Source organism: Heterodontus francisci, chromosome 20 (genome assembly GCF_036365525.1).
Source record: "Heterodontus francisci isolate sHetFra1 chromosome 20, sHetFra1.hap1, whole genome shotgun sequence".
Classification (NCBI taxonomy): Eukaryota; Metazoa; Chordata; class Chondrichthyes; order Heterodontiformes; family Heterodontidae; genus Heterodontus; species Heterodontus francisci.
This window is the reverse complement of record NC_090390.1, coordinates 29,285,596-29,311,962: the sequence shown is the minus strand read 5'-3', so window position 1 is coordinate 29,311,962 and position 26,367 is coordinate 29,285,596. Positions and strand designations below refer to the sequence as shown.

The 26,367-nt window shown below is 42.8% G+C and overlaps 1 protein-coding gene across 1 annotated transcript in view; it reads right to left on the bottom strand.

Moving 5' to 3' along the window:
• The window catches only part of pcdh15b (protocadherin-related 15b), an 843,531-nt gene that overhangs the window by 382,848 nt on the left and 434,316 nt on the right, over positions 1 to 26,367 (bottom strand). The window contains exons 18-19 of the mRNA XM_068053265.1: positions 9,285 to 9,364; positions 2,315 to 2,408 (exon numbers count right to left, since the gene is read on the bottom strand). Coding sequence (XP_067909366.1) covers positions 2,315 to 2,408; positions 9,285 to 9,364 — 174 coding nt within the window. The remainder of the gene's footprint in view (positions 1 to 2,314; positions 2,409 to 9,284; positions 9,365 to 26,367) is intronic.

Genomic DNA, 26,367 nt, shown 5'->3' with positions numbered 1-26,367 from the left:
TTGTTACCCTTGTATTGCTCATTACTCTAAAGCTTTCATTCAGCATTATGGGCCTTTGAATGGTTTAGATGCATGGTCATGAAGTGGCAACAGCAGACAACTAAGCTGCAACCTATATTTGAAATTGTCACACTGAAATATTAATAGGGCATCACACAGTAAAGTCACCAACAATACCTTAGCATCAAGCTGATTTACTAGTCATGATAAGCTGCAGGTTGGACCCCCTCCCTAAAACCCTTCAAAAGCTGAATTCTTCTAACTCTTACACATCCACCACTCCCTTTACCTCACCATTGGCAGCCATGCCTTCAACCATCTCAGCCTTAGGCTCTGAAACTCACTCCCTAAACCTCCACACCTCTGTGTTCTCCTTTATGACCTCCTTAAGACCTACTGTTTCCTGCATTACAACAGTGATTATATTTCAAAAGTACTTCATTGACTGTAAAGCAAGTTGAGACATCCAGAGGATGTGAAAGGTGCTATATAATTGCAAGTGTTTCTTTTTTTATCTCTTTGACTAAGTTTTTAGGCATTCCTCTTAATAAACACAGTGGGAATTAATTTTCTTAAAATTAGCGTTGAAAAGTTTTAGACACTGTTAATCAATAAAGTGAACTTAGCTGGCTAACTAGAATAGTGTTACGTGCTTTTTTATTTTAAAGCCCACATCTCTAAATTTTCCAACTACCTCTCCTCATGAGATTCGCAAACTGTTCTAATGAACCAAACAGCTCTCATTTATATCCTAGGAAAGAAATATCCGCTGCCCTGAATTTGAATAAGAAGGCTCAAATTCAAAAAAGGAATAGCCAATCAAATTCATTGAGACAATCATGAAATTTGCATATATTTCAAAATTGTGTATTAGAAGCTGTTTCAGGCTTACTACCAGGCAGATTATAACAATAAACTTCTATCAGAATATGCGTGGTGCAAGATTTTGGCTTAGCAGGCAGTTGAACTACATAAGCACAATTACCGAGTGTTGCTGAAAAAGGGACAGACTGTTGAAACTTTTCGTTTTGCGCTCATCAGGACAGACGTAAGGATGCCAAATTTCAATGGGGGCAACTATTTATACTGCATGAGAAAAGGGTGCTGATTGGTTGGCAAGTTGGCTCTGGTTGAGGCGTTGCCATGGAGAATGCTCCAGGGAACTTTGCCCCACATGCTTTTGTTTACTTCAAAAAAGGTTCCTTTTGCCTGCAGAGGATAGGTCCCTGCATATGGATATATGTAGATTCCATCAAGTGTAAATGAGCCACTTTGTGAGCCTGACTGATAATCTTAAAGTGGTTGTTAGTGCAATTCTCAGCACATTCGGGATTATTCAGCAAGTGCTGTCCAATCGCGGAATCACATCTAATGTTGGACATTATATTCTGAGTTTTGCAAGCACGGGCTGGTTGAGTTCAGTCTATACTCTGCCTCTTGCAAATAGCCGAAGGGATGTGCTGTTTGATACGATCCGCCAGTCGTTGGGACATACGCCTATGTACCTGGCATTGCACCGGCAGTGAAATTACCAAGTTCTCAACACTCACTAAAAGAAAACTGAGCCAAAATGTACATCAATTTTGTCACAATATCAAAGCAGAAGGCAAAAGACAGCTGTCTGAATTAATCCTGAGCATCCTATTAAATGAAAAAGTAAAGAACTTTCCTTTCGTTCAACGTTTATATGTTCTCATAAAATTAATACAGGACAAAACCTACTGACATTCAATTGACCAATTTAAATAAAAGCTGGATCAATATCTGTTCAGAAGAGGGATTCAACATTATAGAAATGTGAATGATATTTCCTTTTAGATGCGGCAGCATAAGGAATGTAAAGGGCAAATATAGTGAAGTTATACTGTACTCCTGCAGTTTCACTGGACAGGAGCACAAATCAGGGATTAGACTCTAACACCAAAGCCCCAATTCTCTGACCTGCATTCCTGTCCAATGAAGTTGTGCTCCAAGAACCTGCTCTTGCTGAATTTGCCCATTTATCCTTTCTAAAGTAGGAATCAATAGCTGGCATGGCAGGAAGTCCATGACAGAATAGAAGAGACAGAATAGAAGAAAACAGAAAAGAATAGACAAACACTTCCCATTCATGAATTTCTTGTGTTCTATCAATATGGAGAAGAGTGTACCACAACAATGTTCAATTTAAATCAATATTTAGAACTAGTGAATGTACAAACCTTTTTAACACTGATCTAAAATTACCAGAATAAAACTTTAGAATTCCAATAGAAATGAATAGAATGGAACGGCTGCAAATAGTACAAAACAATTATGAATTTAATTGACTTACCGAATCAGGCTTGCCATCAGATGCTGTGATAATAAGTATATATCGATCGGTACTTTCCCTGTCTAAAGATTTTTTTAAGACTAGTAGTCCAGTGCTAGGGAAAACAGAATGCAAGAAAAGATTTAAATGAACATTCATGCATCAGTATACATGCTGCAGTAGTTAAAAAAATTAGAACACTTGATCTCAGTCAAAAATGTACTATTTTATAATGTGGCATAATGTGGTGGAATTCAATAATTAGGGTGACAGATAGCATCCTTTGTAAGCAGGATCAAGCGTCTAACATGGCATGTTGCTTACATGGTGCCAGGTTGAGGGAAATCTTGAACCGGCTTAAAAGAAAATTAGAATGTCAGGGAGAGGACCCAATCATTTTGGTCCATGTTGAGACTAACGACATAAGAAAGTGTAGGCAGGAGATTCTGGTTGGAAAGTACCAGGAGTTAGGAACTAAATTAAAGAACAGTACCTCAAGGGCTTTAGGTTCTGGATTATTACCCGGGCCCCATGCAAATTGGCATAGGGATAAGCAGATTAGGGAAGTGACATGCGGCTGAAGGAATGGTGTGAGAAAGAGGAATTTCATTTCATGGGACACTGGCATCAGTACAGGGGCAAGAAAGAACTGTCCCATGAAGACAGGCTCCATCTGAACTGGGCTAGGATGGAAAGGATTTTAAACTAATTTATGTGGGGGGGTGGTGTGGTGGGAGGGGGGGAGATTAGGTAGAAAAGGTAGATAATAGTTCTAAAACAAAAGGGAAAAGAGTGGAGAACTGTCAGAAATTGTACTTTAGGTACCACAGGTAAAGGGAAAACGAAATGACATAAAGTAATTAAACCAGGAGAGAGAAATAGGAAATGTTTGAGTAAAACATTACAGCAGAAGCACAGGCTAGGCTCAAATAAACATTATTTATACAAACGCACAGAGTATAGGAACAAATTAGGGGCGTAAATTAGACTGAGGAGGGTATGACATGGTAGCCATTACAGAGACATGGCTACAAGGTGGTCAGAAATGGGAACTCAATGTATCAGGTTATAAAGTCTCCAAAATAGATAGGGAAAATGATAGAGCAGGCGGAGCAGACTTAGCGATTAAGCTTGAAATCACTTCCATAAGAGAGGATATAACAAGAGTTAAGCAGGCAATGGAGACATTATGGTTAGAAGCAAGAAATAGAAAAGGATTTATGACTGGTGTGGGAGTAGTGTCTAGGCCCCCTGGTAGCAGCTGTGAAATGTATAAATAGAGAGATTAGGGAAGCACATAGCAGAGGCATGGTGGTTTTAATGGGGGATTTTAACTTTCAAAAAGATTACAATCTATCTCAATCTATTACAAGACTATCTCATGCCAGAAAGGGAGTGAATTTCTTGAGTATGTTCATGACAGTTTTCTTCAACAATGGACTGAATTTTCCGAAGAAGTAAGAAGTTCCACTGCTGGGACTGAAAGCGGGACTCGACACCGATGGGCCAACGACAGGATCCTAGAATGGTATATAACTGGTGGCGGACAATTAACAGCCGGCCACCAGGAGCACCGTCCAATTGAGGATGGTGGCCCACCTCCCAGAGGTGGCTACTGCTGAGGCTGCAGAATGGAGAGGGCACCTCATTGCCAAAGCGCCCTTGAAGAGAACGTAAGTTTGTTTAAGTTCTGTGCCAAGGCCAGGCAGGCAGGCCCCGGTAACCAGTGGGGGACCGCACATTCCAGCAGTGGCACCATGGCCACAGGGGCAGCCATTGCTGCCAAGGGACCTCCCCATGGGGCCTGGAGCAGCCATAAAAGAGGGTCCCCCTAACCCCAGGAACCTGCTGGGAGGCCGCCAGGTTTACCTGGCAGTCTCCCTACATAGCGGGTGGTGAGCCCTCCTGATGCTGGTAAAATGTCGCTGGGAGTGGGAGCTTACACGTAATTACATCAATTGGCCGCTCATTGGGTGGCTGCACCACTGAGGTTCCTGCTGCTGGTAAAATGCTGTGGCAGCGGGAAGATGTCAGGTTCTCCTCCCGACACCTTCCGCTGCCATTTTACCAGCCCTCCTACCTCCCAGCCGGTCTCCAAAGGGCTGGTAAAATCCAGCCTATATGTTCTAGAACTAACAAGAGGCAGGCAGAGGATATTAGTGAGCAAAGATTTATCTAATAGTATTCATAATATGATTAAGGTCAATGTAATATTTGAAAGGGAGAACCACAAAACACTTCCTAAGATTCTAGATTTAGGTAAGACTGACTTCAAAGTAAACGAGGTAAAAGTACAGAAGATTAGTGGGAGATGTAGCCATAGACAATTAAAGAGGCAAGAGACAGCATAAAACTGAGAAAAATCATAAAAAATGCAAAAACTAACACAGATCCTGGTAAGCAAGAGAGATACAAAGAAGAACAAAAGGTGACGAACTGCAAAAAGGAAAAGAAACTTGCAACGGATATCAAAAGCAATGCAAAAAAATTTTTGCAATTAAACTAGGAAAATTAAGGTGATCAGGAGTAATGTAGGCCCCTTGAAAACTGATTATAGTGATATTGTAAATGACAATAAGGAAATAGCAGATGTGTGCAATAATTAGTTTGTGTCAGTATTTACAGTGGAGGAAGAGAATAGCATGCCTGACCTCCCAAAGAAACTAATATTGAATCAAGGATGGGGCCTCACCAAAATTAACATAAGCAAAATAACAGAAATGTTAAAGAGTGACAAATCTCCAGCACTGGATGGTTTCCATCCTAGGGTTTTAAATAAGGTAGGTGAGAACATTCCAGTTCCCCAAGTATAATCTTTCAAAGATCTCTCAATTCAGGAACCATTCCTTGAGATTGGAAAATTGTGCATGTCATTTCTCTATTTAAGAAAGGTGAGAGAGGGCAAGCAGGGAATTATAGAGCAGTTACCCTAACATCTGTTTTCCAATTCATTCATGGGGCATGAGCATCACTGGTAAGTCCATCCCTAATTGCCCTTGAGAAGGTGATGGTGAGCCATGCAGTCCATATGGTGTAGGTCACTGATCAGCTATGATTTCACTAAATCTTGCAAAGGTTCAAGGGGCTGAATATTCTAAAGGAATTCCTGTTCTTATAATGGATTATTGCAATTTTAAGCAATTTATTTCAAATTTCAGTGTATAATACATTCAGATAAATGTTTCACCTTACATAGAAAGAGCAAATTTAATTCTCTCTATTATGTTTTTGTGACAATAGTGCAGGCAACTTTTATTCCTGATCATAGATTAGCTCAATCACTATTCCGATGCTGATATTGAAAATAAATTTATGATTTTAATAAATTAAATATTACATGCTTTTCACATGAAAAAAATACAATTGCAACGTATTCCCTTGTAAATTAAAGTTCAATTATAATCTCCTAGTTAAAAATATGCATAAAATTGGCATTCTAACAGTCAACTACTTAATGCATAACTGGAGTCACGTGCAGATCATACCAGCTCGGGCTGACAGTTCCCTCCCTGAAGGATATTACTGAACCATTTAGGTATTTAAGGTAATCTGGCAGCTTTCGCAACAGATTTGCTGGTGCCAGCCCATAAATTGCCAGATTTACTGAATTCAATTTCACAATGTCATATGAACTCAAACTTTAAAGTATCACAATGCTTAACAGATTGAGAATCATTACATAACAAACATTTTTTAACTGCCATGTTCATAATGGGGTATAAATTCCACTTGTGCGTTCAAGGCAGATTTGATCAATTTGATGAACTAGTGTATTGCAAGCCTTTGAATGTCCAACTAATCCAACTAAATATTAGAAAGACTGAAGCCACTGCCACAAACTATGTTCCTTAGTCACTGACTCCATCCTGTTCCCTGGCAAATGTCTGAGACTGTTCGCAACCTTGGTGTTGTATTTGATGGAGATCAGCTTCCGAACACACATCTGCGCCATCACTAAGATCGCCTATTTCCACCTCTGTAACATCTATGACTCTATCACCCAACTCTGCTCCCGCCTTAGCTCATCTGCAGAATTCCTCATCTATTCCTGTGTTACCTCTTGGCTTGACTATTCTAATGCACACCTGGCTGGCCTGCCATCTTCCACCTTAAATTTAAGCTCATTCTAAACTCTACTGCCACATCCTAACTCGCACCGAGACTAGTCACCCATCACTCCTGTGCTCACTGACCTACATTGGCTCCCGGTTAAGCAATGCCTGGATTTTAAAATTCTCATCCTTGGTTTTAAATTCCTCCATAGCCTCACCTCTCCCTCTCTCTGTCACCTCCTCCAGCCTTACAACCCACCAAGATATCTGCGTTCCTCCAATTCTGGCTTCTTGAGCATTCCCGATTTTAATTAGTCCATCACAGGGGGCTGTGCCTTCAACTGCTGAGGCTCTACTCTCTGAAATTCCCTCACTAAACCTCTCCACCTCCATTTCTCACTTTCCTCCTTTAAGGCACTCCTTAAAACCCATCTCTTTGACCAAGCTTTTGGTTATCTGCCCTCATATAACCTTGTGTGGTGCGGTGTCAAATTTTGCTTGATAACGCTCCTGTGAAAAACCTTCAAGCATGTTGTTGTTGTTATTCATTTTATTAGATAGAAAATCATGGGCCGAGGGTTGCAGAATTTTGCCAGATCAGAAGCAGAATTTTGACTTCTTTATGTATAGGTAAAACCACAAGATAATAACCACAAGCACCTTAATAATTTTGACAACATCTATATCATTATGAAATCAATATGTTTGCTTTATGATCTTGTGACTTAATCACAACTGGACTCTATTAATTCTACCATCAATAACAAAGGAAATTGCCAGAGACTTTTTGACACAGTGGATCTGCCCAGCAAGACTTAAAACCAACATTGTGGCCTTAAACAAATACAGCAGGATATTTATGTTGCAGGGATACTAGGTTACTATGAGCCAGATTTTGGTGTCAAAATAACAGTGAGGCTAATGGCACTCACCATTATTTATGTGCAAATGATACCGCAACCTCAGGAGAAGGGCAGTTGTGTAATTAAATATCTAAAAGTTGTTGTCAGAGTTGCATCGCTGTTTGACTCACCACTGAAATGCATTCAATGGTGTGAAGTTGCTGTATTTGCGTGGTAGATATAAACTAAGCTCACCCAGAAGGTTAAGTCAAATCATTTCAAATCTAAGTACCCTATTCAAGATGTGATAAGTGTTAATTACTGCCAATCAACCTCTCTAGCATGGAAAATTAACTGTGATTAACAAGTGTGTTGTCTCATTCCTTCGGGTTTCAATTGCTGGAGATTTAAAAAATGTGGCTTTTTTTTACTTTTCCTTTCTCTCTTAATCCAATCTTTACTTCGCTCTCACTCTTGCTCTTTCTGTACCTGATTTGACATTGAATTCATCCCCTTTAATTTATACTTCCTTCTTAGTCCTTATGCTGTTTAGTTTATAGTCCTTCAGTGTGATTGGTTAGGAAGATACTCAGTTGATTACCCTGTTCACTCAGGTCCTAGATGGCCACATTCCCTTGCTGCCATGTCATCAATTTCGCAATTTTAGCAACTTGCTGTGCAAAATCTAATGGTACAAGAGCAAGTCATTTAATGGCAGACATCATTAGGTGCTCTTCTACAGCAAAGTTTGGTCCATTTGTTTGTGTGATGTTGTCAAACTCCCCATTCCACTATTTCAGTCAATTAACCCAGTTAATTTAAAATAGCCAAGAGATGAATTTAAGAGTGGTAATCATTTGTATTGTGGTATTATACAATTTAATTTCAGGGCTTATGAAACAGATTGCTTAGCTCCTTTACAACAAAAAATACATGGTTGTGCCATACAACCTGATTTTTTCCTTGGTTTGCCTTGTCAGATTTACAAATGGTGCATTTTGTTGATGCATTACTTGTTGTCAAAACACCCATGACTAATCTGGCTCTTGGTTTTGGATGATTTAAAGTATGGGAAAATATGTTTTCAAGTTTAATTGTTAACTGTAGTAGTTCTACTCAGTGTGCATTGTGAAAAATAAGATTTTCTTCTTATGACTTGATTTTCCAAGTCATGGATGGCACAAAAAACATAATTTTATCACCGCAAAACAAGTTGAAAAGAGGACCTAGTTAAGTGCAGCTGGCACCAGTTTGCAGCTGATGTGCACTAGCCAAAATCCCAGTGAGCTGGTTTTTGGCAATTTTTGGCATTCAGTTCATTTGCACAATTATTGCAAACTTCCTGAGCAGCTTTGGCCTTACATATGGAGATAAGTGACTGCATAGGGTCGGGCTGAGGTCAAAAATTCTTCGAGCTTTTAAAAAGTCTCAAAATGGATTGTAAACAGTTGGCAGCTTTACTAAATTGTAAAGGAGGGGGGAAAGAGGTGACAGAAAAATATTAAGTGAAAATAAACCCAATGTAGAGGCATGTAATGGGATCTGTGGGCACGGGGTGGAGTGATACAACACCTGATCCCTTCTTTGAGAGCTGGGAAAATGGAGGTGCTTTTGCATGAAATAGGTGAAAGGAGCATTATTCAATTTCGCAGTGGTGTTTAAGCAACATAATCAATAGGGCCAGGGAACAAATGCAGAAGAAGGCGGTACACTTTGATCTGGTAACAGTACCATGAATCAGGTAAATGGCCCAAGATTGCATGGTACTGGTATTACCTATCTACGTTTTGCATTTACTGCTCTGCTCGTCAAGCTGTCATCTCATATTTCAGCTCCTTCATGTTGTCTTATGTATTCCCAATACTTTTGCATCCATACATTCATTCACAATCGTACAACTGAAAACTTTGACACACTCTCGTCTCCCAAATTATATCCCAAACACATGAAATTATAATTATGACATTAATAGAGAGAAAAATGGTTGCAGTGAATTTCGCATGCCGTTGTCTGTCCCCAAACTTCCCATCGTGCATGGTCATAAAATTTACTTTCATAAGTCATATTGGTTACATTGTTAAAGCTATTTCCTCTTACTTTTGAGTAATGTTAAAAACCTGCTGTGGATCTCCATTTAGAATGCGATAGGTGATTGGGTCCCTCTCACGATCAGTTGCCTAAAAATATAGAAAAGGAAGCATTGTTACAATGCAGCAATTAAAAGTAGTCAAGTACATTGTGTTAGTCTAGTTTCCTCACATCTCTAGGATGGATTTTCCTGTGCTTACTGAAACATATTGCATGCTGCTGACTCATATTAATAGCTATGATGGTAAACCTCTTTTTTTAGATGTAGAATATTCCAGATTATTGTCACACTAATTTTTTTTCAAGAAAAGACAATAGGGGGCTTCCTTAGTGTAATTGACTGTGATTAAACACTGGAAGTCTCTACTATAGAGAACTGAGCTATCAATCTTCAAGAAAAGGACAGTGGGAAGTTGCAAACTAGAAATGGAATGAGTAACAGGATAGACAATAGCTGTGCGAAGGAGCTGTCAAAGCAGAGATTACCACCTCCATTGACATAACAAAGGAATTGCACATCAAACAATAAAGCATTTGTTTGCAAATATTGTACAATGTAATTTCAGACCTGCACTGTTGGAGCTAAACTTTTTGTTCTGGTTATTTCACCAAATGTGCAATTACAAGCATCAAATCAAACATTAGAGGGCTGATTGACAATCAGGTGCGTCTGGCAAGGAGCAGCACTCACATAGGTGCTTATAAGGCACTCATAGACTTGCAGTCTTTGATTTTCCAACCAATTAAATTATTTGATGAAAAGTCAGGGCTGCGAGCTTGTGATTTTCTGATCACAATTTCTCATAGGGAGCACCAGATGAGGTTGTTTAGGGATGAAGGCTTGTTACAACTACTGAACAGAGGAGCAACCTCATCAACAATGGCAGCTACTAGGCAGCAATGCAAAGCACAGTTCACCAAACAGCCTAAAATTTTGGAAATCCACTTTTGGTTGGCTGAGCAGATGCTATAACACAGGTAGCCAACCTGAGAAGCAGTCACTGATTGTGTCAATGCTGAGCCAGGCATTCTTCTGTTTTAGAAGCCATACATTAGGTACAATTTCAGCACTAAAAGTAGAAAATATGAAGAAAAATCTGGCACTAGTACTCCGCCAATCCAGGGGGATATGGTATTTTCCTCTACTTCCGCTTAGTTCCCCATAAACCTAAATTCTCATCTACACCATTAATCAAGAAATGGCTGAAGAAACAGGAAAGGCTATGGGCCTCGACAACAACCCGGCAGTCGTACTGAAGATTTGAGTTGCAGAACTGGCTGCACCCCCAGCCAAGCTACAGCTACAACACTGACATCTACCCGACAATGTGGAAAATTGCCACGGTGTGTCCTGTCCAGAAAAAGCAGGACAAATCCAATCCAACCAATTACTGCCCCATTAATCTACTCTCGATCATTAGCAAAGTGATGGAAGGTGTTGTTGACAGTGCAATCAAGCAGCACTTAGACAGCAAAACCTGCTCAGTGACGCTCAGTTTGGATTCTGCCAGAGCCACTCGGCTCCTGACCTCATTACTTCCTTGGTCCAAGTATGGACAAAAAAGCTGAATTCAAGTGGCGAGGGGAGAGTGACTGCCCTTCACATCAAGGCAGCATTTGACTGAGTATGGCATCGAGCAGCCCTAGTGAAATTGAAGTTAATGGGAATCAGGAGGAAAACTCCCCACTGGTTAGAGTCATACCTAGCAGAAAGGAAGATGGTTGCGGTTATTGGAGGCCAAACATCTAAGCCCAGGACATCACTGCAGTAGCTCCTCAGGGTAGTGTCCTAGGCCCAACCATCTTCAGATGTTTCATCAATGACCTTTCCTCCATTATAAGGTCAGAAGTGGGGATGCTCGCTGATGATTGCACAGTGTTCCATATTATTCAAGACTCCTCAGATTGTGAAGCAGTCTGCGCCTACATCCAGCAAGACCTGGACAACATTCAGGCTTGGGCTGATAAGATACATGCCACACAAGTGCCAGGCAATGACAATCGCCAACAAGAGAGAACCTAACCATCTCCCCTTGACATTCAACACATTACCAACGCTGAATTCCCCCACCATCAACATCCTGGCAGGGGTTGGCAAAGTGTCCGTATGTGGACACTGGTATCCGTGGCAAAAAAGTTTGAGGCCCATGAAAACTGCCGAAAACCCCAAACTTGTCCTGAGTTCTGAAGCCGTTGTTCCCGCTCCTGTCAGCTGTGAAAACGACAGCTGTGAATTTTTTTTAAAAACTGACCAATCACAAAACTGCTCTGGGGAGAGTAAACACTCTCTGCAACTGTCGGGGGGAGAAAATGAGAGGCCGAGAGAGCAAGGGAGGGAGAGAGAAGGAGAGAGGGAAGGAGAGGGAAGAAGAGAGAGGGAGAGGGAGGGAGAGGGGGGGAGAGAGAGAGAGGGAGGGAGGGAGAGAGGAAGAGAGAGGGAGGGAGAGGGAAGGAGGGAGAGGGAGGGAAAAGGAGGGAGAGAGAGAGGGGGAGACAGAGAGGGGGGAGAGAGAGGGGGAGAGAGAGAGAGAGGAAGGGAGAGAGAGGGAGGGAGAGGAAGGAAGAGAGAGGGAGAGGGAGAGGGAAGGAGGGAGAGAGGGGAAGGGAGGGAGGGAGGAGAGAGGGAGAGGGATGGAGGGAGGGAGGGAGGTAGAGAGGGAGAGGGTGGGAGGGAGAGGGAGGGAGAAGGAAGGAGACAGAGAGGGGGGACAGAAAGGGGGAGAGAGAGAGGGAGGGAGAAAGAGAGGGAGAAAAAGAGAGAGGGGTGACAGAGGGGGAGAGGAGGGAGAGAGAGAGGGGGTGAGAAAGAGAGGGGGAGGGAGAAAGAGGGAGAGGGAGGGAAAGAGAGGAAGAGGGAGGGAGAGAGGGAGAGAGAGAGAGAAGGGGAGGGAGAAAGGGGAAGAGGGGAGAGAGAGAGGGAAGGAAGAGAGAGAGAGGGAGAGAGAGGGGAGAGAGGGAGGAGGGGAGAGTGCAGGAGAGGGGAGAGAGCAGGAGAGGGGAGGTGGGAGAGAGGGGAGAGAGAGAGAGGGAGGGAGGGGAAGAGAGGGACAGGGGGAGAGAGAGGAGGGGGCAGAGAAGGGAGAGAGAGGGGAAGAGAGAGGGGGAGAGGGATAGGGAGAGAGAGAGAGATGGAGAGGGAGAGGGGAGAGAGAGAGAGGGGGATAAAGGACAGGTAGACAGAGAGAGCAGGAGAGGGGAGAGAGAGCAAGGGGAAGGGAGGGGGGAGAGGGATAGACACAGAGAGGGGGGGGAGAGAGAGAGAAAGAGAGAGGGGGAGACACAGAGGGAGGAGGGGAGAGAGAGAGAGGGTAGAGAGATGGACACAAGGGAGAGTGACGAGTGAGAGATGGCCGGAGAGAGCAAGAGGGGGGAAAAAGAGATCGAGTTCACACCTGACAGATGGACATCTCTCTGGTTTCTCTGCATCGCTACATCAAGTGTGCGGGCAGACATTGACTACTGGTGCAAGCAAAAACAATGCCAGGTACTCACTAAATAGGGATAAATGCATTTTAAATCGATATTGTTTTGATGGCATTAGGTTAATTATATACAGATTAATTGCCCCCATGTCCGTGGCTGAGTCAATAAGTTTGTCAAATGTCCATGGTGCAACATGTTGGTGCCGGTCTCTGCATCCTGGGAGTTACCATTGACCAGAAGTTTAATTGGACCAGCCATATAAATACTGTGGATACAAGAGCAAGTCAGAGGCTGGGAATTCTGAGGTAATTAACTCACCTCCTGACTCTCCAAAGTCTGTCCACCATCTACAAGGCATAAGTCAGGAGTGTGGTGAAATACTCTCCACTAGCCTGAATGAGTGCAGCTCCAACAACACTCAAGAAGCTCGACACCATCCAGGACAAAGCAGCTTGCTTGATCAGCACCCTATCCACCAGCTTGAACATTCACTCCCTCCACCACTGGCAGACAGTGGCTATAGTGTGGACTATCTACAAGATGCACTTCAGGAACTTGCCATAGCTCTTTCGACAGCATCTTCCAAACCCGTGACCTCTACTATTTAGAAGGACAAGGGCAGCAGATGCATGGGAAAATCACAGCCTGCAAATTTCCCTCCAAGTCACAAATCATCTTGACTTGCAACTATATCGCCGTTCCTTCACTACCACCGGATCAAAATCCTGGAACTCCCTCCCTAACAACACTGTGGGTGTACCTACACCTACACCAGATGGACAGCAGCGGTTCAAGGAAGTGTCTCACCATCACCTTCTTGAGGGCAATTATGGATGGGCAACAAACCCACATCCCATGAAAGAATAAAAAAAAGTCCATGTGCAGTAAGTGAGGAACATGCAACACTCAATTTCCTTCCCTCAATTCCTGACACCCACACTCAAAAATCCATAGCTGTATCTCAGTGGAATTGCAGGCTGGTAGAGAGAGTAACAAATCGAAAGTGTGGCTCAGTGGTCATTGTGATGAACTGGAGCTTTATTTATCTGATTATTGAGTTAGAAAAGCTGAACATGGATTTTGCTGACTGAAGCATTGTTGCTGGGTTACAGCTTGCACTACTGTAATCTTTGGAGCCGAGCCATCCATTGCCCCACATGTAAAGTACACTTGGCTCACTTAATTCAGTTCTACCTGTGTTTTGAGGAAGAGGTTAATAAGGATGTGGAGAAATCCTGGATGAAGATTTGCGTGACAGGGGTAGACTGACAAAAATACACAGATACCTAGTATACAAAAGTGTTCATATTTAAATATGTCCAGGTGCCAGCAGAGTAGAAGACAGCAGTTTCCCAAGGAACTTGCACCAAACTAGAGTCTTCATTCAACATTGCCATGGCACTAAGTGTGACAATTTTTTATTGTGTTCATGGGATGCGGGCGTTGCTGGCTATGCCAGCATTTGTTGGCCATCCCTAATTGCCCTTGGGAAGGTGGTGGTGAGCTGCCTTCTTGAACCGTTGCAGTCCATATGGCATAGGGACACCCACAGTGCTGATAGGAAAGGAGTTCCAGAATTTTGACCCAGCAACAGTGAAGGAATGGCGATATAGTTCCAAGTCAGGGATGCTGTGTGGCTTGGAGGGGAACTTGCAGGTGGTGGTGTTCCCTTGAGAGTTTTCCCCCTGATTCCCATTGATTTCAGTTTTTCTAGGGCTCCTTGAACCCATACTTGGTCAAATATGCTTTGCTATCAAGGGCAGTCACTCTCACCTCACCTCTTAAGTTTAGCTCTGTTCTCCATGTTTGAACCAAGGTTGTAATGAGGTCAGGAGCTGAATGGCCCTGATGGAAACCAAACTGAGTGTCACTGAGCAGGTTATTGCTAAGCAAGTGCCGCTTGACAGCACTGTCGACAACACTTTCCATCACTTTACTGATGATTGCAAGTGGACTGATGGGGCGGTTATTGGCTGGGTTGGATTTGTCCTGCATTTTGTGTACAGTACATACTTGGGCAATTTTCCACATTGCCGGGTAGATGCCAGTGTTGTAGCTGTACTGGAACAGCTTGGCTAGGGGCGCAGCACGTTCTGCAGTCTTCAGTACTATTGCTGGAATGTTGTCAGGGCCCATAGCCTTTGCAGTATCCAGTGCCTTCAGTCGTTTTTTGATATAATGCGGCATGAGTCAAATTGGCTGAAGACTGGCATTTGTGATGCTGGGGACTTCAGGAGGAGGCCAAGATGGATCATCCACACTGCACTTTTGACTGATGACTGTGGCAAATGCTTCAGCCTTATCTTTTGCTCTGATGTGCTGGGCTCCCACATCATTGAGGATGGAGATATTTGTGGAGCCTCCTCCTCCAGTTAGTTGTTTAATTGTCCACCACCATTCACGACTGGATGTGGCAGGACTGCAGAGCTTAGATCTGATCCATTGGTTATGGGATCGCTTAGCTCTGTCTATTGCATGCTGCTTATGCAGTTTTGCACAGAGCAGTCCTGGATTGTACCTTAACCAGGTTGACATCTCATTTTGAAGTATGCCTGGTACTGCTCCCGGCATGCCCTCCTGCACTCTTCATTGAACCAGCATTGATCCCCCTGCTTGATGGTAATGGTAGAGTGGGAGATATGCTGGGCCATGAGTTTACAGATTGTGGTTGACTACAATCCTGCTGCTGCTGCTGATGGCCCACAGCACCTTATGGATGCCCAGTTTTGCATTGCTCGATCTGTTTGAAATCTCTCCCATTTAGCACGGAGGTAGTGCCACACAACATGATGGACCGTATCCTCAATGTGAAGACGGGATTTCGTCGCCACAAGGACTGTGCAGTGGTCACTCCTACCAATACTGTCATGGACAGATGCATCTGCGGCAGGCAGATTGGTGAGGACGGGTCAAGTATATTTTTTGCCTCTTGTTGGTTCCCTCACCACCTGCCGCATACCCAGTCTAGCAGCTATGTCCTTTGGGACTCGGCCAGCCCGGTCAGTAGTGGTGCTACCGAGCCACTCTTGGTGATGGACATAGAAGTCCCCCACCCAGAGGACATTCTGTGCCCTTGCTACCCTCAGTGCTTCTCTAGGTGGTGTTCAACATGGAGGAGTACTGATTCATCAGCTGAGGGGGGCTGCAGTAAGTGGTAATCAGCAGGAGATTTTCTTGCCAATGTTTGACCTGATGCCATGTGACTTCATGGGGTCTGGAGTCGATGTTGAGGACTCCCAGGGCAACGTCCTCCCGACAGTATACCACTGTGCTGCCAGCTCTGCTGACATTGCATTGTCTGTAACGTATGATTCGGTGAGTATGACTATGTCAGGCTGTTACTTGACTAGCCTGTGGGACAGCTCTCCCAACTTTGGCACAAGCCCCCAGATGTTAGTAAGGAGGACCTTGCAGGGTCAACAGGGCTGGGTTTGCCGTTATTGTTTCCGATGCCTAGGTTGATGCCTGTGGTCCATTCAGTTTCATTCCTTATATACTTAGTAGCGGTTAGATACAACTGAGTGGCTTGCTAGGCAATTTCAGAGGGCATTTAAGAGTCAAACACATTGCTGTGGATCTGGAGTCACACGTAGGCCAGACCAGGTAAGGAAAACAGATTTCCTTCCCTGAAGGACATTTGTGAACCAGATGGGTTTTTACAACAATCGACAATGATTTCATGGTCACCATTAGACAAGCTTTTAATTCCAGATTTATTAATTGAATTCAAATTCCACCTTCTGCCCTGGTGGGATTTGAACCCATGTCCCCAGAATATTACCCTTCGTCTCTGAGTTGACAATACCACTACGCCACAGCTCAATGGCAGTAAACGTTGCCTGGCCCCATTTTCTGAGAACTGGGCAGTGCATCTCATTCCTGATGGAGATGGAAAAACAGCTGAATCGGCCAATCTAGTTTTACTGACGGGCAGTATTTTCTGAGTATGAGGTAGCTATTAATGAAACCCATGTCATCATCTGAGCTCTCTCACAGAATTCAACTGACTTTGTGAATAGAAAGAGATTAGTTAGCTGAATTTCCATTCTCATTTGCAAAGTCAAGCATATCATCATGTACGTGAATGCCTGCTAACCAGGAAGCTGCCACAATACTTCTATATTAAGGCAGTCAAATATCCAAGGTTGTTCTCTGGGCCAAGCCAGATTTAAAGGAGGCTACACAGGGACAGGGGCCACCCATTAATATACTGACTCCTGAACCTACTGTGAAACACCCAAACACTTGAATAAGACGGACAATGTCATGAAGATCATTGTGGAGCCAACCACCAGCATACCGAAGGTTTGATTCAGGTGCTTGGACTTATTGAGAGGCACAATATCGTCCTCTAAGGGTTTCCCACATCAGTGAAGCTTGCTGTATTCTTCACAATGTGACGAATAGAAAAGGTCTTCATCATACAAAAATTAAACAAGACAGGCAGGAAGACCAGCAGGCTCAGGAGCCTTAAGTTTTACAAAATACTGAAGATGAGGAGGGCGATGAAGAGTCCATGACATTGCCAAGACAACAATGGGACCTCTTTGTATGGGACAACGTCCAATAATATGGTTTCCTGCCCATCACATGCCAATCACATGCCCATGACAATTCCTCAGTTTCTCTCATTGAAACCGAATACTCTTACTAAAGCTATCGCATGACCCTCTCTTACATAACCCTCCATGTACCAATCCTCAACATAAAGGTGCTAATCCATCAACAGTCAGTAAATAATACCAAAGGACTTTGTTTAAGGTGCCTAAAAGTGTGTGGTTTCCTATTTGACCCTTCCTCCTTGCAACTGTATCTGGTAATTACCTTATGTCTATCCTTTAAATCCAGCCTCCTATTTCTTCTAAGGGCTACCTCAAAGACAAAAGCCTTTGAGGTAGATTATTTGTGCTTGCAGAAAGGAGACTTTGGGGCCAAGAGGTGGACGTCTTCTTGATGTGGTTACGTTCCTAGAGTAATCTATTAAACCATATGTCCTCAGTCATGGCAAGTTCAGCCTCAGCAAGGCTATTTTCAGCAACATTTTTGTGCATCTGAGGGGTTGGGGGGGGGGGGTGCACAAACGTCAAGCTGTTCAGAGATATAGCACTCTCACCCATGTGGGCATCTATAGATAGTTGTCAGAAATACAGCCCCAAGAGGTCACTAGAGTTAAGAGGAGAAGCCCTCTTGCATCTAGTAGCAAAACTGGCCATAGCCATAACTGCCCTGTCTGCAGCAATGACTGCTGTTATGACCAGGTGAGAAGGGGGCCTAGGGTTCCCGCTCAGCCTTTTCCTGGTCTTACTGTAACAGGGTTTAATTTTAAACAAAATGTGTTTTTAGCTCCCCCTTGGTGAATCCTTGTTCACTGCTTTCCAATTATAAGGCAAAGAAACCAGCCAAACAGGTTTTCTAAGGTATAAAGAAGAAAGGTTGAACTTTATTAAACTTAAACTCTAATTAAGTCTAAACTTAAACTCTAAACTAACACCTACGGACACGCGACGTGTCCATGCTAGCAGGCACACAAGATACACACATGCAGATAGAGACAGAAAAGAGCAGAAGAAATAAAGTGGAAAAGTTTGAGGCAATATCTGAAGATGGTTTTGGTTACTGTTCTTAGAGCTCACTGTAGATTCCTTGATTGTAGGCAGGTCTCGCTTTTGGTTGGGGCCCAATATTCTTCTTAAACCTTGTTTGATGTAGGAGACTTTTCTCTTTTGAGGTTCACATCTTCAGTGGATTTGGAGTTCCGTGAGCAAGAGATGGGAGCAGACAGGAGAGGTCTTCTCAGTCCAGGAGCAAACAGTCTTTCTGAGTTCAAACTCTCTGTGGCTAGTTCAAAAAACCCTGGACCAGTTAGTCATATGACCAGTTGGTTTAATCAGTCCTGATTTTTGTGGATTGTATCACTTTAGCAGTCTCTGGAATGCTCTTCCTTACACCTTCAATGTCTGGTGATCAAAATCCTTTGTGGGTTAAGTGGACCAGGGAATAGCCTTTTGTCTCCACAAGCACTGTCTGTTAGTATGCAAATGTTCTTCCAGCCAAGTGTCTGGTGATTTTTTTAACAAGTCCTTTCTTCACTCCAGCAACAGTTTAAAATTAATGATCATATGATAAAATTAATATGCCTCATTTTCAGCAGGTGGGGGCCTGCATGACACTGCCAAAAGAGTCTGGTTCATGACCTTCATGACCTGCTGCAGATTGTACTGAAATTGACACCTGCTCCAGGCTCAACTGCAGAACGATTCAGACATTCAATATGGCACCACAGCTGTAAGTTTTATGTTCCTCCATCTGAGCCACCATCTAACGCATGTTGCTAATGACACCTCATTAACAGCCTTTGTGAGCATTTTTTTTTTAAATGCAGGATATCAAAGCTGGCTCTCATTGTTCCCCCTCTGAGGGCACACATTTTGTCAGTACAGACAGCTATAGCTGTCTCCTTATCAACATCCTCATCTACATTACACATCCTCTGTTTCACACTAAGTAATTCCTCCTCACCAACACTAATGAATCAATCATGTGGATGTCACTGGATGGATGCTTAGTAAAGAGGAAAGCAATTGCACACTAGTAATACTGAAATATTTATTTTTCTTAGCCCTAAAGACAAGGGTAATCTTTAGGCCAAAATTAATATTCTCCAACCAATGCCTCACCTCTAAGCTCCATCTCTAAGTTCCCTTTTCTCGTGAAATTCATTGAACTTGTCATCACATTCAGTTCCCTGATCACTTCTACTTCAATTGACTGCTCAAATCCAATCAGTCTAGCATTTGCCCTACCCCCAGCACTGAAATAACCTCAGTCAAAGTCACCAACGACAATTTTGTGACTCTGTGGTATGTTATCACTCCTTGATCTCTTGACAGAATTTAGTAGGAAAGCACTCCGTCCTCATCCATCGTCTCTCCTCTTGTGTGCCTTCTCTGTGGGAATGTACTCAAGTGGTTCCATTCCCACTTATCTCAATGTAAACAGCTTATCCATGACTTTCTCATTTGCTCTATTTATTTGTGGTACCCTGAGATTAACCATGGGCAAATAGATTCAACATGTAACTGATGACACCCAGCTCTATCATTCCACTATCACCATGAAAAGGTGAGCTAAATATGGGGAGAAGACAGAATACAGGCCCTTGGTCTTGTGGCAGCTGTTCCTTTAGATGTTGCTGAGTATGCAGCCCAGCTTCATGTTGCTGTACATTGCAACTGAGGTGGTAATAGTGGGTGTCAGGATGGATGACATGATCAGTCCCACCTCAGTCTTTTAATGACATCTGCTTGGAAGACATGTGGGTGTAGGAAGAGTCCAGTGCCACTTCTGATGACAATTTCACCATGAAAAAATGCCTAGCTGGATCTGGCACAGTTGCCTAGACAGTGCTTTAGATGTGCAAAAGACACTGTGGAATTTAGAGTTCCTGCTGTTCATTTGCATGATTCTCAGTGTCAAATGTCAACTACATGGAGAACATCCCTTCTGCTCATTTATCATACGATCATACAGCATAGAAAGAGGCCATTGTGTCTGTGCTAACTCTTTGAAAGAATTATTCAATTTGTCCCACTCCCCTGCTTTTTCCTCATAGCCCTCAGTGTTCTCCCCTTCTACTATTTATCCAATTCCCTTTTGAAAGTTACTATTGACTCTGCTCCTACCACCCTTCCAGGCACTGCATTCCAGATCATAACAACTTGCTGCATCAAAAAATTTATCCCCATCTCTATGTCATAGTGTAGCTTGCAGGCTTGTGGATGGCCACATGGGTACATGGAATAGCATCTTGTATCTTTGGAAAGTTGGCATTGAGGGGAAAATGCCTTTTTCTTCTATGCTGCTGCTAGGGAATTATATACAGATGACTGCATTTGAAAACAGAGCATCTGTCACATTCTTGGACAGCAAATTAGAGGAAGTCAGACTATTCACAGAAGAGCAACAGAGAGGCCTGCTGAATCGAAGTTCAATGCTGCTGTAAGTTCAACCACCAGTCCTAATTGCTCTCTGTGACTTCAGGTCCGATTACAGCAGTTGGCATATGTCAGTGATAAACTCACAACTTAGCCTAAGCCCTCTCAGTCACGCTGACCCTGGAGTAGTATATTATTGTGGCTATGATGCGGACAGTTTCTGTCTCCTATTCTGCAATGGCCTCTGGGGTCCCAGATACTCAATACTTCTGTCAGCTGCAGCATTTCTCAGAGATTGGTGCTGGCTGCTCCACCACCACCACCCAGGTCTGCTCTTAACTATTTAACTACTTTGTAGCCAGTCAACAAGCAAAAAATAATTTGCATATGGAAAAAAAAACTTTATTTCCGAAAACTGGGACGAAAAGCATTTCATGATTTCAATACAAACGCTATGAATAAACAAATTTCATGTCTTCACAAACTTCCACTATTACACATTCGTAAGACTGAAGTATTTATTTTTCTTAGCCCTAAAGATAAGGGTAATCTTTAGGCCAAAATTAATATACTTCAACCAATGCCTCACCTCTAAGTTCCCTTTTCTCTCGAAGTTCATTGAACTTGTCATCACACTCGGTTCCCTGCTCACTTATACTGCAATTCCCTGCTCAAATCCCATAAGTCTGGCATGTGCCTTGCCCCCAGCACTGAAACAGCCCCAGTCAAAGTCACCAGTGACAACTTTGTGACTCTGACTGTTGTATGTTATCGCGCCTTTATCTCTTAACAGAATTTAGTAGGAAAGTACTTTGTCCTCATCCATCGTCTCTTCTCTTGTGTTCATTCTCTGTGGGAATGTACACAAGTGGTTCCATTCTTACTTATCTCAATGTAAACATCTTATCCAGACTCTGTCATTTGCTTTATTTATTTATTGTACCCTGAGATTAACTAGAGGTTATGACCAGGTAAGAAGGGATCCAGTGGTTTTAGCTCCCCCTCAGTGAATCCTTGTTCACTGCTCCAATTGTAAGGCAAAGAAATCAAAAAGATTTCCTTAGATTTAAACAAGAAAGTTGGAAGTTTATTAATCTTAAACTCTAATCCGGTTAACGACTATGAATATGCGACGTGACCATACTAGCATGCATATGCGATAAACACACACACAGATGGAGACAGAAATAGGGGAAAAGTTTGAGGCAATATCTATTAGTTATTTACTATCCTTTGAGTTCAATGTGGAGTCTTTGGTTGCCGATAAGTCCTGCTATTTGTTGGGGCCCCAGTTCATGCTTCAACTTGTTTTGATGTAGGAGTCTTTTCTCTCTTGAGGTTTACGTGTCTTCCGTGGGTCCTGTGGCTTGGGAGAAAGCGAGAGGGAGATAGAGGCTTCCTTGTTCCAGCGTCAGTTGCAAACTCCCGTCTGTTCCTTTTTGTGTGGCACAATTCAACTCCAAGTTGGCCAGCAGGTCAGTCATGTCAGTCAACTGGCTTAACCACTCCTGCATTTGTGGATTGTATAATCTTAGCAGTCCCTGGAATGCGCTTCCTTACACTTTCAATGTCTGGTGATCAAAATCCATTTGGGTTAATTGAATCAGGGAATAGTGCTTTGTTTCCACAAACACCATCTTGTAGTATGCAAATGCCCTCCAGTCAAAGGTCTGGTGATCTCTTTAACAAGTCATTTCTTCCTCCAGTAACAGTTTAATATCAATGTTCATATGACAAAATTAATATGCCTCATTCTTGGCAGGTGGGGGTCTGCATGACACCTCCACACCCAGTGGAATGAAATGCGATTTTTTAAAAGAACATTTCATTAAAAGTGACTAGAGAGAAGATAAGGACAGGAAAACACATATACATCTCTCCCTGTCTGTACTGGAGAAACATAATGGACTAAAATCTGACAAATCTCCAGGACCTGATGGTCCTAGGGTTCTAAAAGAGGTAGCTGCAGAGATAATGGATGTACTAACAATGATTTTCCAAAATTCCTTAGATTCGGGAAGGGTCCCATCAGATTGGAAGTTGTCAAATGTTATACGCCTTTTCAAGAAAGGAGGGAAAGAGAAAACAGGGAACTACAGGCCAGTTAGCCTAACATCAGTCTTTGGGAAAATGCTGGAATCTTTTATTAAGAAAGTCTTAACAATGCACTTACAACAACACAGAATGATTTGAACAAGTCAACATGGTTTTACAAAAGGGAAATCCTGTTTGACAAATTTATTCCAGTTTTTGAGGATGTAACTATGATGGGAGATAAAGAGGAACCAATAGATGTAGTATACCTGGATTTCCAAAAGGCATTTGATAGGTTAATAGGCAAGATAAGGGCTTGTGGATTGGGGGGTAATATATTAGCATGACTGCTTAACAGACAGGAAGCAGAAAGTGGGCAGAAACGGGGCATTTTCCAGTTGGTGGGCAGTAAATAGTGGAGTGCCATAAAGATCAGTGCCACGCCTCAGCTATTTACAATCTATATTAATGACTTAAATGAACAGACAGAAAGTAATGTATCTAAGTTTGCTGATGATACAAAGATAGGTGGGAAGGTATGCTGCGAGGCGGACACAGAGAGGCTGCAAAGAGATACAGACAGGTTAAGTGAGTGGGCAACAAGCTCGCAGATGGAGTATAATGTAATGAAGTGTGAAGTTATTCACTTTGGTCATAAGAATAGAAATGAAGAATATTTTTTAAAAGGTGTGAAACTTGTAAGTTTTGATGTTCAGAGAGACTAGAGGCTGCTTGTACAAGGAACGCAGAAAGTTAGAATGCAGGTACAGCAAGCAATTAGGAAGGTAAATGGCATGTTGACCTTTATTGTAAGGGGATTGGAGTACAGAAATAAGGAAGTCTTGCTGCAATTGTGCAGGATTTTGGTGAGACCACACCTGGAATACTGTGTGCAATTTTAGTCTCCACATTTAAGAATATACTTGCATTTGAGGCAGTACAGCGAAGTTCACTAGATTGGTCCCTGGGATGAGGGGGTTGTCCTATGATGAGAGGCTGAGTAAATTGGGCTTATACGATCTGGAGTTAAGAAGACTGAGAGGCGATCTCATTGAAACATACAAGATTCTGAAAGGGCTGGATAGGGTAGGCCCCGAGAGATTGTTTTTGCTGATCGAGGAATCTAAAACACGGGGTTACAGTTTCAGGATAACAGGCTGATCATTTAGGACTGAGATGAAGAGAAATTACTTCACTCAAAGGATTGTAAATCTTTGGAATTCTCTACCCCAGAGGGTTGTGGATGCTCCATCGCTGAATACATTTAAGGCTGTGATAGACAGATTTTTGATCTCTCAGGATATCAAGGGATATGGCGAGCAGACAAGAAGGTGGAGTTGAAGCCTAAGAGCAATCATGATCATTTTGAATGGTGGAGCAGACTCGATGGGCCATATTGGCCTACTCCTGCTCCTATTTCTTGTGTTCTTGTGAATGTTTGAGGTGATGGCTGGGGTAGCAATCAAGGTTTGCCCTGGATGGTGTCAAGCTTCTTGAGTGTTGTTGGAGCTTCACTCATAAGAACATAAGAAATAGGGGCCATTTGGCCTCTCAAGCCTGCCCTGCCATTTAATAAGATCATGGCTGATGTGCCCCAGACCTCAACTCTTGTTTCGTGCCAGCTCCTCAAAGCCCTCAATTCCCCGATATTTCAAAAATCTATCTACCTCCTCTTTAAATACTTCCAGTGATCTAGCCTCCACAACTCTCTGGGGTAGAGAATTCCAGACATTCACTACCCTCTGAGAGAAGAAATTTCTTCGCATCTCAGTTTTAAATGAGTGTCCCCTTATTCTGTAACTATGTCCCTAGTTCAAGATTCCCCCACTATTGGAAACATCTTCTCAACATCTACCCTGGCAAGCCCCCTAAGAGTCTTGTACGTTTCAATAAGATCACCCCCATTCTTCTAAACTCTAATGAATAAAAGCCGAACTTGTTTAGCCCTTCTTGATACGTCAACCCCTTCATCCCAGCATTCAGCCTAGTGAATCTCTTTTGAACTGCCTCCAATGCTAGTATATCCTTTCTTAAATATGGGGACCAAAACTGTACACAGTTCTCCAGGTGCAGACTCACCAACACCCTGTACAGTTGTAACAAGACTTCCCTATTTTTAAATTCCAACCCACTAACAATAAAGGCCAAAATTCCATATGCCTTCTTAATTACTTGCTGCACCTGCTTGCTAACTTGCACAAGATCACCCCGATCCCTCTGTGCTGCACTTTTTTGGAGTCTCTCTCCATTTAAATAATAGTCGGTCTTTTGATTCTTCCTACCAAAGTGCATGACCTCACACTTTCCTATATTAAACTCCATCTACCAAGTTTTTGCCCACTCACTCAACCTATCTATATCCCCTTGCAGATTCCTTATGCCCTCATCACAACATGCCCTCCCATCTATTATTGTATCATCAGCAAATCTGGATATATTACACTCTGTCCCCTCCTCCAAGTCATTAATATAGATAGTAATTAATTGTGACCCGAGGACTGATCCTTGTGGCATTCCACTAGTTATGTCTTTCCAACCTGAAAAAGACCCATTAATCCTGACTTTCTGTCTCCTGGGAGTTAACCAATCCTCAATCCATGCTAATACATTACTCCCAATACTGTGAGGTCCTATCCTGTGCAATAATCTTTTATGTGGCACCTTATCGAAGGCCTTCTGGAAATCCAAATACACTACATCTACAGGTTCGCCTTTATCAACTCTGCTTGTTATATCTTCAAAGAACTCGAGCAAATTTGTCAAACAAGATTTCCCTTTCACAAAACCATGTTGATTCTGTTTGATTGCGTTAAACTTTTCTAAATTCCCTGCTATTTCTTCCTTAATAATGGACTCTAGCATTTTCCCAACGACAGATGTAAGGCTGACTGGCCTATAATTTCCTGCTTTTTGTCTCCCTCCCTTCTATAACAGGGGTGTCACATTAGCGGTTTTCCAATCTGCTGGCACCCTCCCGGAATCCAGTGAGTTCTGGAATATTTCGACCAATGCCTCCATTATCTCTGCAGCCACTTCCTTTAAAGCCATCAGGTCCTGGCCACTTGTCTGACTTTAGTCCCATTTGTTTGTCAAATACTTTGCCCCTCGTGACAGAGACTGTTACAAGATCTTTCCTCCCACTAGCTCCTTGCTTATCTGATATCTGTGGGATGTTTACTGTGTCCTCCACTGTGAAGACCAATGCAAAATATTGGTTTAAATTATCTGCCATTTCCCTGTTCCCCGCTAGCAATTCTCCAGTCGCATCCTCCAAAGATCCCACGTTCACTTTAACTACTCTCTTTCTTTTTATATACCTGTAGAAGCTCTTGCTGTTTGTTTTTATATTTCTTGCCAATTTAATTTCATAGAAATATAGAAAATAGGCCATTCAGTCCTTCGGGCCTGCTCCGCCATTCAAAAAAGATCATGGCTGATCGTCTAATTCAGTACCCGGTTCCCGCTTTTTTCCCATATCCCTTGATCCCTTTGGCATTAAGAAATATATCTATCTCCCTCTTCAATATATTTAATGACTTGGCCTCCACTGCCTTCTGCGATAGAGAATTGCACAGGTTCACCACCCTCTGAGTGAAGAAATGGCATACCCTGTTTCCCGAGACTGTGACCCCTGGTTCTGGACTCCCCAGCCATCGGAAACTTCCTCCCTGCATTTAGTCTGTCCAGTCCTGTTAGAATTT